This window comes from Mus musculus, chromosome 1 (assembly GCF_000001635.26).
Source record: "Mus musculus strain C57BL/6J chromosome 1, GRCm38.p6 C57BL/6J".
Taxonomy (NCBI): Eukaryota; Metazoa; Chordata; class Mammalia; order Rodentia; family Muridae; genus Mus; species Mus musculus.
This window is the reverse complement of record NC_000067.6, coordinates 98,461,614-98,475,577: the sequence shown is the minus strand read 5'-3', so window position 1 is coordinate 98,475,577 and position 13,964 is coordinate 98,461,614. Positions and strand designations below refer to the sequence as shown.

General features: G+C 37.0%; 1 protein-coding gene across 9 annotated transcripts in view; it reads right to left on the bottom strand.

Moving 5' to 3' along the window:
• Positions 1-13,964, bottom strand: part of Slco6d1 (solute carrier organic anion transporter family, member 6d1) — a 95,899-nt gene that overhangs the window by 41,408 nt on the left and 40,527 nt on the right. For all 9 annotated transcript variants that reach the window (XM_011248080.2, XM_017312300.1, XM_011248078.3 and 6 more), the window contains one exon: positions 8,776-8,920. In XM_011248080.2, coding sequence (XP_011246382.1) covers positions 8,776-8,920 — 145 coding nt within the window. The remainder of the gene's footprint in view (positions 1-8,775; positions 8,921-13,964) is intronic.

The following is a 13,964-nucleotide window of genomic DNA, read 5'->3' as shown; positions in this document are numbered from 1 at the left end:
TGGTCACTCTCCAGTATTGGCAGTAAATTCCGGTTGTGGGAGACAACACAGACTTGAATAATCAAACTTAGAGAAATCAAGATGGTTCTAACTGGCTATCATTTGTAATATGGAGGGTATTATCCATGCTACTGATGGAAAAAGTCATCATCGGGTACACCCAGACATTAAACCTGACAACTAGATAAACTTAGCAAGGTGTGCCCATGTGGTTGAACATATCATAGTACCTACCAAAAAGCCTACTACTGTTATTTTATTGGATAGATATACTATTAAATCAAGTTCTAATGATGTATTATTATACCATAAGTGAATGCATCTCACAACAACCACTATAGAATTTTCTCTTTCTAGAGTAGATTGTGAGTAACACAGAGGCCCACAATGGCCAAGATCCAGAGATAGAAACTGAAGAATGCTTAGATCTGAGTAGGCCATATGCATGGAGAACCTGTTCATAAGGCTCAGCGATCATTGTGGAAGAGGAATCAGAAACCAGCACAGTGGGTAACACCAAAAAAAACCCAGTGTTTTAACATGGAAAAAATGCATTGAGCAACAAATTCTTGCCCTATCCATAGAGCTATTGGCAACTCTTAGCTGCTTGGAGTAGGAGACAGTGTTTTCTGTTAAAACAAAATCTACCTTGAGTTATAACTAGGTTTCTTTTAAGAATCTATCTTGAGATACCACCAGTCATGTACAGACCTTGTAATTAGTACTTTTTTGACCCAATCCTGTAAACTGGAGAACTCTTCTAGAACTACAGCCCAATGAAAAAATTTAATACTAACTTATTGTAGAATACTGGAAACTGATAGTCTCATTTGGGATGAACAGAAGTCTATGTCTCTATTGTAGATAACAAAAATGGCTCAATGTTCATCCTTATATGTCAGAATAGAGCATGCAGTTGTTAATACATCTCTTATTTTGGGGCTGATGTATCAGGGTACATGAAGAGATCAATATGTTAACATGGGGAATGGATGGTGAAAAAATAATCTGCTAATGATCAATGTTTCTGCTCTTGATAATATTCAATAATATTTGGCTTTAGATTTTGTTTTGTTTTGTATTGCCTTGTTTTCTCATATATTTTATATTCACTCTTTCTTATATTCCAGACCTTGTGTTTATTTAAAGATTAATGTACATATGCCTTTATTCTTTCACTCTTTACACTAACTGCTGTAACATGCCTACTTGACTTTTATAGCCTAAAATCAACTATTATGTTAGTCAATTTTTGATTAATTCTAGAACCTTTAAATATTCCATTTACAATATCTGTCAGAGAGCCAAATTCTCAATATGCTTTTTAGACTGATAATGTGTACAATAGAAACTGACCTTTGGGGTCAAAACATAGAACACATTTACAAATATGTATAAAAGGATATCAGTGGATTTGGGTATCATGACATTGTTTACCAAAAATAAGATCAAATATGATTTTATATCTCTTAGCATAATAATAAGCAAACAATTGTGTTACATAAACTGTGGTTTCTCTCTGGTGTAGTGGGTTGGTCTGATGATTCTTATCTTCTTATCCTAAATAGTGGTTCCTCGAAATGTGATTGCTCCTAATCAGCAGATCCTAAAGTTCACAAGTAATGCCACGTGAACCTTCTCCTCAATTTAATAAAAGGCTAGATGCTGTGATTGGGTAGTGGATAGATAAAGGTGGAACTAGATGTTTGAGAGAGTGGGTTGCAAGGATGCAGTGAGAAAGGAGAGGAAAACTGAGGAGGAGGAAGCTTCCATGGATAAGAACTGCATAGCCAGGAGAAACAGCAAGGAACAAGGGTCTTTATACCTAGGGAATAAGGCGTTATAGCCCTAGATCTGCCCAATCTAGGCATATGACTTGTAAATAAAATACCTGGATTGTGTGTCTGTTTATACAGATTTATTAGGATTATAATCTCCTACTACCTTTTGGCAGTTAAAAAGAAAGAATAGCACAGCATATTTATGATGAATTGAGTTCAAACCAATCCACAATCTGAAATATACAGTTTCTGGTGAAAGAGATAGAATAATCAGTAGTCAATGTACATATTTTAGAAAAACTTTGAGTATAAACAGAGTACCTAATAATTAAGAAGAATATTGTACATTGAGTAAAAGAAGAAAAATATAGAAGCAGTTAAAAGAAGGATAGACAGGCCCAGGAGGCTTTTGCCTCAGAAACAGCAGGAGCCATCTTGGTTCCGGGACTCCAACGAAAAGTAGTCTGCACAGATGAGAGTGTGCACACAGAAGCTGACACCTTCTGGGACAGGTGGTAGCCACAGAGCTTCTGAGGCAGCACCCTTTTCAGGCTCCAGACATCTGACCACCTCCCCAGCCAGAGGACAGGTGTCCACCTGGCCCGGGAGGCTTTTGCCTTAGGAATGGCAGGAGCCATCTTGGTTCCGGGACTCCACCGAAAAGTAGTCTGCACAGGTGAGAGTGGGCACACAGAAGCTAACAGCTTCTGTGACAGGCCAAAACAACACAGCTTCTGGGAAAGGTTCTGTTTTGGGCCTTCATCTTCAGCAAGAAGGGAAGTCTGAATGCCAGATATCTGTGCACCTTCCCTGTAAGAGGAGACCTTGCCTGCAGAGAGTGCACTGACCACTGAAACTCAGAGGAGAGATCTAGTCTCCCAGGTCTGCTGATAGAGGGTAACAGAATCACCAGATGAACAATCTCTAAACAGAGACAACCATAATAACTAAATTTACCAGATGGCAAAAGGTAAACGTAAGAATATTACTAACAGAAACCAAGACCACTCACCATCATCAGAACCCAGCTCTCCCACTTCGCCCAGTCCAGGGCACCCCAACACACCCAAAAAGCTAGACCCGGATTTGAAAGCATATCTCATGATGATGGTAGAAAACATCAAGAAGAACCTTAATAACTCTCTTGAAGAAATGCAGGAGAACACTGCTAAACAGGTAGAAGACATTAAAGAGGAAGCACAAAAATCCCTTAAAGAATTGCAGGAAAACACAACCAAACAGGTGATGGAATTGAATAAAACCATCCAAGACCTAAAAAGGGAAGTAGACACAATAAAGAAAACCCAAAGTGAGGCAATGCTGGAGATAGAAACCCTAGGAAATAAATCTGGAACCATAGATGTGAGCATCAGCAACAGAATACAAGAGATGGAAGAGAGAATCTCAGGTACAGAAGATTCCATAGAGAACATCGGTACAACAATCAAAGAAAATGGAAAATGCAAAAAGATCCTAACTCAAAACATCCAGGAAATCCAGGACACAATGAGAAGACCAAACCTACGGATAATAGGAGTAGATGAGAATGAAGATTTTCAACTCAAAGGACCGGCAAATATCTCCAACAAAATTATAGAAGAAAACTTCCCAAACCTAAAGAATGACATGCCCATGAACATACAAGAAGCCTACAGAACTCCAAATAGACTGGACCAGAAAAGAAATTCCTCCCGACACATAATAATCAGAACAACAAATGCACTAAATAAAGATAGAATACTAAAAGCAGAAAGGGAAAAAGGTCAAGTAACATATAAAAGGCAAGCCTATTAGAATTATACCAGATTTTTCACCAGAGACTATGAAAGCCAGAAGAGCCTGGACAGAAGTTATACAGACACTAAGAGAACACAAATTCCAGCCCAGACTACAATACCCAGCCAAACTCTAAATTACCATAGATGGAGAAACCAAAGTATATCATGACAAAACCAAATTCACACATTATCTTTCCACGAATCCAGCCCTTCAAAGGATAATAACAGAAAAAAAAAAAAACAATACAAAGACTGAAACCACATCCTAGAAAAATAAAGAAGGTAACCCCTCAACAAACTTAAAAGAAGACAGCCACAAGAACAAAACGCCAACTTTAACAACAAAAATAACAGGAAGCAACAACTACCTTTCCTTAATATCTCTTAATATCAATGGGTTCAACTCCCCAATAAAAAGACATTGACTAACAGACTGGCTACACAAACAGGACCCAACATTTTGCTGCTTACAGGAAACTCATCTCAGAGAAAAAGATAGACACTACCTCAGAATGAAAGGCTGGAAAAAAATTTTCCAAGCAAATGGAATAAAGAAACAAGCTGGAGTAGCCATTCTAATATCTAATAAAATCGACTTCCAACCCAAAGTCATCAAAAAAGACAAGGAGGGGCACTTCATACACATCAACGGTAAAATCCTCCAAGATGAACTATCAATTCTGAATATCTATGCTCCAAATACAAGGGCAGCCACATTCATTAAAGACACTTTAGTAAAGCTCTAAGCACACATTGCACCTCACACAATAATAGTGGGAGACTTCAACACACCACTTTCACCAATGGACAGATCATGGAAACAGAAACTAAATAGTGACAGAGTAAAACTAACAGAAGTTATGAAACAAATGGATCTGACAGATATCTACAGAACATTTTATCCTAAAACAAAAGGATATACCTTCTTCTCAGCACCTCAAGTTACCTTCTCCAAAATTGGCCACATAATTGGTCACAAAACAAGCCTCAACATATTACAAAAACATTGAAATTGTCCCATGCATCCTATCAGATCACCATGGTCTAAGGCTGATCTTCAATAACAAAATAAATAATAGAAAGCCAACATTCACGTGGAAACTGAACAACACTCTTCTCAATGATACCTTGGTCAAGGAAGGAATAAAAGAAAGAAATTAAGGACTTTTTGGAGTTTAATGAAAATGAAGCCACAACATTCCCAAACTTATGGGACACAATGAAAGCATTTCTAAGAGGAAAACTCATAGCTCTGAGCGCCTCCAAAAAGAAACTAGAGAGAGCACACATTAGCAGCTTGACAACACACCTAAAAGCTCTAAAACAAAAGGAAGCAAATTCACACAAGAGGAGTAGAAGGCAGGAAATAAACAAACTCAGGGGTGAAATCAACCAAGGGGAAACAAGAAAAACTATTCAAAGAATCAACCAATCAAGGATCTGGTTCTTTGAGAAAATCAACAAGATAGATAAACCCTTAGCCAGACTCATTAGAGGGCACAGGGAAAGCATTCTATTTAACAAAATCAGAAATGAAAAGGGAGACATAACAACAGATCCTGAAAAAATCCAAAACACAAACAGATCCTTCTACAAAAGGCAATACTCAACAAAACTGGAGAACCTGGATGAAATGGACAAGTTTCTAGACAGATACCAGGTACCAAAGTTAAATCAAGATCAGGTTAATGATCTAAACAGTCCTATATCCTCTAAAGAAATATAAGCAGTCATTAATAGTCTCCCAACCAAAAAAAGCCCAGGACCAGATGGATTTAGTGCAGAGCTCTGTCAGACCTTCAAAGAAAATCTAATCCCAGTTCTTCACAAACTATTCCACAAAAATAGGAACAGAAGGTACTCTACCCAACTCATTCAATGAAGCCACAATTACTCTGACCACAAAAGACCCAACAAAGATAGAAACTTCAGACCAATTTCCCTTATGAATATCGATGTAAAAATCCTCAATAAAGTTCTCACTAACTGAATCCAAGAACACATCAAAACAATCATCCATCCTGACCAAGTAGGTTTTATTCCAGGGATGCAGGGATGGTTCAATATAGAGAAATCAATCAACATAATCCAGTATTTAAACAAACTCAAAGACAAAAACCACATGATCATCTCTTTAGATGCTGAGAAAGCATTTGACAAAATCCAACACCCATTCATGATAAAAGTCTTGGAAAGATTAGGAATTCAAGGCCCATACCTAGCCATGATAAAAGCAATCTACAGCAAACCAGTAGCCAACATCAAAGCAAATGGTGAGAACCTGGAATCAATCCCACTAAAATCAGGGAGTAAACAAGGCTGTCCACTCTCTCCCTACCTATTCAACATTGTACTTGAAGTCCTAGCCAGAGCAATTAGACAACAAAAGGAGATCAAGGGGATACAAATTGGAAAGGAAGAAGTCAAAATATCACTTTTTGCAGATGATATGATACTATATATAAGTGACCCTAAAAATTCCACCAGAGAACTCCTAAGCCTGATAAACAGCTCCAATGAAGTAGCTGGATATAAAATGAACTCAAACAAGTCAATGGCCTTTCTGTACACAAAGGATAAACAGGCTTAGAAAGAAATTAGTGAAACAACACCCTTCTCAATAGTCACAAATAATATAAAATACCTTGGCGTGACTCTGACTAAGGAAGTGAAAGATCTGTATGATAAGAACTTCAAGTCTCTGAAGAAAGAAATTAAAGATCTCAGAAGATGGAAAGATCTCCCATGCTCATGGATTGGCAGGATCAACATTGTAAAAATGGCTATCTTGCCAAAAGCAATCAACAGATTCAATGCAATCCCCATCAAAATTCCAACTCAATTCTTCAATGAATTAGAAAGAGCAATCTGCAAATTCATCTGGAATAACAAAAAACCTAGGAGAGGAAAAACTCTTCTCAAAGATAAAAGAACCTCTGGTGGAATCACCATGCCTGACCTAAAGCTTTACTACAGAGCAATTGTGATAAAAACTGCATGGTACTGGTATAGCAACAGACAAATAGACCAATGGAACAGAATTTAAGACCCATAGATGAGCCCACACACCTATGGTCATTTGATCTTTGACAAGGGAGCTAAAACCATACAGTGGAAAAAAGACAGCATTTTCAACAAATGGTGCTGGCACAACTGGCCGGTATCATGTAGAAGAATGGGAATTGATCCATTCCTATCTCCTTGTACTAAGGTCAAATCTAAGTGTATCAAGGAACTCCACATAAAACCAGAGACACTGAAACTTTAAGAGGAGAAAGTAGGGAAAATCCTTGAAGATATGGGCACAGGGGGGAAATTCCTGAATAGAACATCAATGGCTTGTGCTGTAAGATCGAGAATTGACAAATGGGACCTCATGAAACTGCAAAGCTTCTGTAAGGCAAAAGACACCGTCAAGAAGACAAAAAGGCCACCAACAGATTGGGAGAGGATCTTTACCTATCCTAAATCAGATTGGGGACTAATATCCAATATATATTAAGAACTCAAGAAGGTGGGCTCCAGAAAATCAAATAACCCCATTAAAAAAATTGGGCTCAGAGCTGAACAAAGAATTCTCACCTGAGGAATCACGAATGGCAGACACACCTGAAAAAAATGTTCAACATCCTTAATCATCAGGGAAATGCAAATCAAAACAACCCTAAGATTCCACCTCCAATCAGTCAGAATGGCTAAGATCAAAAATTCAGATGACAGCAGATGCTGGTTAGGATGTGGAGAAAGAGGAACACTCCTCCATTGTTGGTGGGATTGCAAGCTTGTGCAACCACTCTGGAAATCAGTCTGGTGGTTCCTCAGAAAATTGGACATAGTAATATCAGAGGATCCAGCAATACCTCTCCTGGGCAGATATCCAGTAGATGTGCCAACCAGTAAGAAGGACACATCCTTCACTATCTTAATAGCAGCCTTGTTTATAATAGCCAGAAGCTGGATTGAGCCCAGATGCCCCTCAACAGAGGAATGGATACAGAAAATGTGATACATCTACACAATGGAGTACTACCCAGCTATTAAAAAGAATGAATTTTTGAAATTCCTAGGCAAATGGATGGACCTGGAGTGCATCATCCTGAGTGAGGTAACACAATCACAAAGGAACTCACACAATATGTACTAACTGATAAGTGGATATTAGCCCAGAAACTTAGGATACCCAAGATACAAGATACAATTTGCTAAACGCATGAAACTCAAGAAGAACTTTGACCAAAGTGTGGACACTTTGCCCCTTCTTAGAATTGGAAACAAAACACCCATGGAAGGAGTTACAGAGACAATGTTTGGACCTGTGACAAAAGGATGGACCATCTAGAGACTACCATATCCGGGGATCCATTCCATAATCAGCTTCCAAATGCTGACACCACTGCACACACTAGCAAGATTTTGCTGAAAGAACCCAGAGAGAGCTCTCTCTTGTGAGACTATGCCGGGTCCTAGCAAACACAGAAGTGGATGCTCACAGTCAGCTATTGGATGGGTCACAGGGCCCCCAATGGAGGAGCTAGAGAAAGTACCCAAAGAGCTAAAGGGATCTGCAACCCTATAGGTGGAACAACATTATGAACTAAGCAATACTTCTGAGCTCTTGTCTCTATCTGCATATGTATCAAAAGATGGCCTAGTCGGCCATCACTGGAAAGAGAGGCCCATTGGACTTGCAAACTTTATATGCCCCAGTACAGGGGAATGCCAGGGCCAAAAAGTGGGAGTGGGTGGGTAGAGGAGTGTGGCGGGGGAGGGTATGGGTGACCTTTGGGATAGCATTGGAAATGTAAATGAGGAAAATACCTAATAAAAAGACAAAACCAAACAAAACAAAGAAACAAACAAAAACCAGAAAAAAAACAAACAAACAAAAAAAACAAACAAACAAAAAAACAAGGATAGACTGTGGCTTGAGAATAGTTGTTTCTTAAACAGGGGGGTGGGGGGAAGGAAATGGACAGTTATCTAGGAAGGCAGGCAGGAATAAAATGAGCTATATAAAGAGCACTGTGAAATTTTATGTATTAAAAATATTTATGTGTTGTTGGGAGTGTTCCTATTTTGATAGTTTTAGCAAATGACACTCAAGTACACTACACATGCTCTCTTCTGCTTACATGACATATTTCTTAAATATATATCACAGTTAAATATGCTTATTGTGAAAATTTTGTAATTAGTCAGTAAGATGAAATATCTACCTGTGAGCATAGAGGCACTTGATGGTCTTATTAAAAACCGAGTTTGTAAATATTGGGGCAAAAAAACTGCAGATGACTTAAAAGTTGTAAACTCTGTGAATTTGCATACTACTTGGGACAGCACCAGTGGGTTCCTTATTAGACACTGAAAAAGAGCAGATCATATCACAATGATTTTTCTTAGCACATGCAGCACTGTCTTTCTATAGTCTATATCTAAAGATTGAAATTATGAAAAATTGTATAACTCCATAGTAGACACAATTCCATATGAGACTAGTAGTTTTGTTTCTCTTTACCGCAAATATAGCTTTTACCTAAAGATCAGGTAGCTTGTTGAAAGTATTTCTCAGAGACTTATTAAATACATTCATATTTTAGCATTCACCTATCTCATTTGGTAAGTACTGTCTAATTTGGCATCATGTGATTTCACTAGATTTATTGGTTCCAATATGATTAAATAATTTTGTCATTTTTAACTCACAAATGTCACAAACATGGTTACATTAAAAAGTTGCATGCATGTAGTCCTGATTTCCCATGGTATAATAGCTTTAGAATTCTGTATCCTGCTTTTAGATACGAGGTTTATGAGGAATTTATTTCGTACTTTGATTCAGAATTTTCTTCAGGTTATATATTTTTATAATAACACTTCAGTATCAGAACACAGTTTCCTAATGAAGAAACACATACTCTAAGTTTCATCAGAACATTATTTAAAGTTTCAAAGGCCCTTGCAGAAGTGTAAATTTCCATCAAGCCACTAAGCATGGGAAGGTGATTTCGGTATAAGCAGACTACATCTGATTATTCTGAAACCTAACCATTAATAGAGCTAATAGGAGAACAAAGAAGCCTCTAGATAACTCCATCCTTCAGACTGTGAGCACTTTAGTCACCCATGTAAACCTCCAGAGGATAAGCCTCATCTAGAATTTGCACTTGTAAATAAGACAGTTTTATGTTAGGATAGTAAGTTTTGTCACACGGCAATAGCACAGACCACATAACTAATATTTGATCATCACTGCTAACTTTTGTAGGCTTCTAAATTTTGTGATAGAGACATACACAAGGTAGTAATTGTTTTGTGTTTCAAAAACTTCAAATAAATCTGCAGTTTGGGGGATGGAGAAATGTCTCAGTTGGTAAAAATGCTTGCTTTTCTCGAAGACCTGAACTCATCCCCCATAACTTATATTTAAAAGATGACAGATACAGAGGTACACACTCATTATATCAGTGCTGAGAGATGGGTGTAGGGATGGTCCTGAATGAAGCCTTTTAGTAAGCTAGTTTAGCCTGCACATCAAGTTCCAGGCTGGCGTGTTTCAGAAAAGAAAATAAATGTGGATAGCTCCTGAGGAAGCACACCTGAAGTCACCTGGGTAGCACATGTAGGCGTACATATTTCCAGCTGTACCTGAACACATGTAAATATCTACATGCCAATAAACACATAACTGTGTATTTCTTCATATAATTTAGGCATTTGCTGTGTGTTTATGTGTGTGTTCTTCTATTACACTTCCTTATGGTTTTTGTTGATTTGCTAAGATTTCATTATTTATGGTAAGTGTTAACTTCTTACATTTAGGTAACCATTACCAATCTACTGCCTATGGATTAATTCATAGGAGAAACATTTTAGCCTTTATTAACTAACCTATACAGTTTTATGCTTTACATTACTTAAAACTTATTTAAAATGCATTTCTTCTTCTATGTTCTATGTATATACCAAGGTCAGCATTAACTATATTATATTACCTAAAGAATTATGTGAACCTGAAAACAAACTGTGTACATAATGTGATATAGAAATTCTGAAATTTATGATTTCATACATTAAACAATATTCTTTCCATTGCTTATATTATATATCAAATAATCCTTTAAATATATGTGTATTCACAGAGATAATGAATAGTTAAATTGTGTACCCTATAACTGTGGGTCATTTAGATTCAAATGGGGAATTTGTCATTGTTTAAACTATAAGTACCATGTGATTATTATTGTACTGCATTTATAGGTTATTCAGCTAAATATAATCATTCACGTATCATTTCATGAATTATCTATCTATATATATGCTAATTTAACCAACTATTTATTGATACAAATACTTTGCAATTGATTTACTTCATGAAATTTTTAGTTTTGTGCATTATTTACAATACTGTAATTATATTTTAGTCCACAATGCAATTTTTTGTTTAAATTAAAGGTATATAATAACAAGGCACACAGTAAATTGTCACTGTTAAAAGAGTCTATCCTTTCCTATAAACGTCAATACTAAAATACTAAAATCAATAGTAAAACAGTATTAGAATTGATACCTTAATGCAGAAAATTTGTTGTATATAAAGTCAAACTATAAAATATGGTCATATTTACATATACAGATGAACATGCTGAGAAAGAAATTATGAAAGCACTCACAATCAAAACAGCTATCAAGGAAATGCCCAGAAATACGTTTAAGCTTGGAAATGGAGAACTTCTATAGTGAAAATTGTAAAACACTATTAAAGAAATTGAAGTAAACACACACAGAAAATAAAATATACATAAATGATATAAAGATTGAATCCTGGAAAACAAAACACCGATTTATATATTCAATGCAACCTTGACTAAAACACCAGTGGTATTATTTCAGAACTATTAAAAACAACATTGATATTCCCAACATAGAAACACAGCTAGAAGTGTCAGTATACCTGATATCAAGAGCAATGTAGAGCCACAGTAGACAAAGAAACATGACCCAGACAAAATTAAGAATACAGTGAAGCAAAAATACAACTCTGTAGGTCCAGTCATCTATACCCAGCTGATTTTTTGTGAATGATCAAAAATTGCACGTTGAAATAGAGACATGTTTTTCATTGAATAAATGTCTACTTGCATAAAACTATAAATTCACCCTTGTCTTTCATTCTGTAGGAAACATTAAATCACAGGTGGTTAAAATGTAAACAGAATACCATAAAACTCTGTCTACTAAGATGGAAGTTACAGGCTACACTATATTAGTATCAGCAATCATAATACTATTGTCTATGATCTCAAAGGTATGGAATATAGAAGGAATGTAGATAAATGAGATCATTTAAAAACCAAGAAGCTTCTGTATAGGAAAGAAAACATCCACTGGAATGAAGAGACAAACTCTGAATGGGAGAAAATGCATCCCACATATTCTTTGTTTCGAGGATTAATAGGCAAAATAGCACATGTTCTGAAGAAAATTAAAAACAAAAAAGTAATTCGATGTAAAAAGTTGACATAACCTGGTTTTATTCACCAAAGCAAAATAAAAGAGTTAAGAAATGATCTATAAATTACTAAATAGCCAAAACTCTAATGATAAATGATGCCAAATCAGGAGCTAGGGAGAATAGGAAAATGAATATTTCAAATGCTATAGAGGACATAACAAGGGATAAAGGGATGTATATTTCCTTTCAGGTTTCCAGCAAAAATTTTTGTGGCTACAACAAAGCAATATCCTCTGCTTTGAAACCACAGAGGATTTTCTGGGGCTTTGTTTGTTTCGGTGATTGGTTTAGTTTTTTTGTTTGTTTATTTGTTTGTTATTCTGTTTCTTTTCCCAAATTCTGTTTCAAAAATTGTTGGGAAACTGGCCGAGCAGTTGGGAAGTTTTCGAGAGTAAATGGAGAGACCTGGAACACAAAATTAGCTGATATGGGAATACACAGGGTTCACTCTGTTTTTCCATTTCTGAAAGTGTTGCAGAGTTGGTTCTGCAACTAGAAAAGTTGTATGTGGAAGTGCTTAGAAGATGAAGATTGCTAGAAAATGGGTAATAAGTGCTCATCCCTGGGGAATGAGCAAGAGAACAGGAGTTTCTTGCAGGAGAAAAGAAAGAAGCTACACCAGAGAGAAGTCATGTCAAAGAAATGGGAAGACAATTTGATGAAACAGACTGTTTTGAGAGAAAGAACTCATTTTTTTAATCAGATATTTTCTTCATTTACATTTCAAATGCTATCCCAAAAGTTCCCTATACCCTCCCTCAACCCTTCTCACCTACCCACTCACTCCCACTTTTTGGCCCTGGCTTTCCCCTGTACTGGAGCATATAAAGTTTGCTCAACAGCCTTATTTATAATAGCCAGAAGCTGGAAAGAACCCAGATGCCCCTCAACAGAGGAATGAATACAGAAAATGTGATACATTTACACAATGGAGTACTACTCAGCTATTAAAAAGAATGAATTTATGAAATTCTTAGGCAAATGGTTGGACCTGGAGGGCATCATCCTAAGTGAGGTAACCCAATCACAAAAGAACACACACAATATGTACTCACTGATAAGTGGATATTAGCCCAAAACTTAGGATACCCAAGATATAAGATACAATTTGCCAAATGCAGGAAACTCTAGAAGAATGAAGACCAAAGTGTGGACACTGTGCCCCTTCTTAGAATTGGGAAGAAACCACCCATGGAAGGAGTTAGAGAGACAAAGTTTGGAGCTGTGACAAAAGGATGGACCATCTAGAGACTGCCATATCTAGGGATCCACCCCATAATCAGCTTCCAAACGCTGACACCATTGCATACACTAGCAAGATTTTGCTGAAAGGACCCAGATATAGCTGTTTCTTGTGAGACTAGGCCGGGGTCTAGCAAACACAGAAGTGGATGCTCACAGTCAGCTATTGGATGGATCACAGGGCCCCCAATGGAGGAGCTAGAGAAAGTATCCAAGGAGCTAAAGAGATCTGCAACCCTGTAGGTGCAACAACATTATGAACTAACCAGTACCCCGGAGCTCTTGACTCTAGCTACATATGTAATCAAAAGATGGCCTAGTCGGCCATCACTGGAAAGAGAGGCCCATTGAACACACAAACTTTATATGCCCCAGTACAGGGGAACGCCAGGGCCAAAAAAATGGGAATGGGTGGGTAGGGAAGTGGGGGGGAGGGTATGGGGGTCTTTTGGGATAGCATTAGAAATATAATTGAGAAAAATACGTAATAAAAAAAAAGAAATGTGGGAACAAAACAAGGGAGGCAAGAAGAAATTGTAGTCCTCATGCATTTTAAACAGTGATCGGCATGACAATATTTTAATATCTTTGAAGCTTCACACTTAATTTAAGGTCATGAAATAAAATTAACTACCCCCCCAAAATAAATAA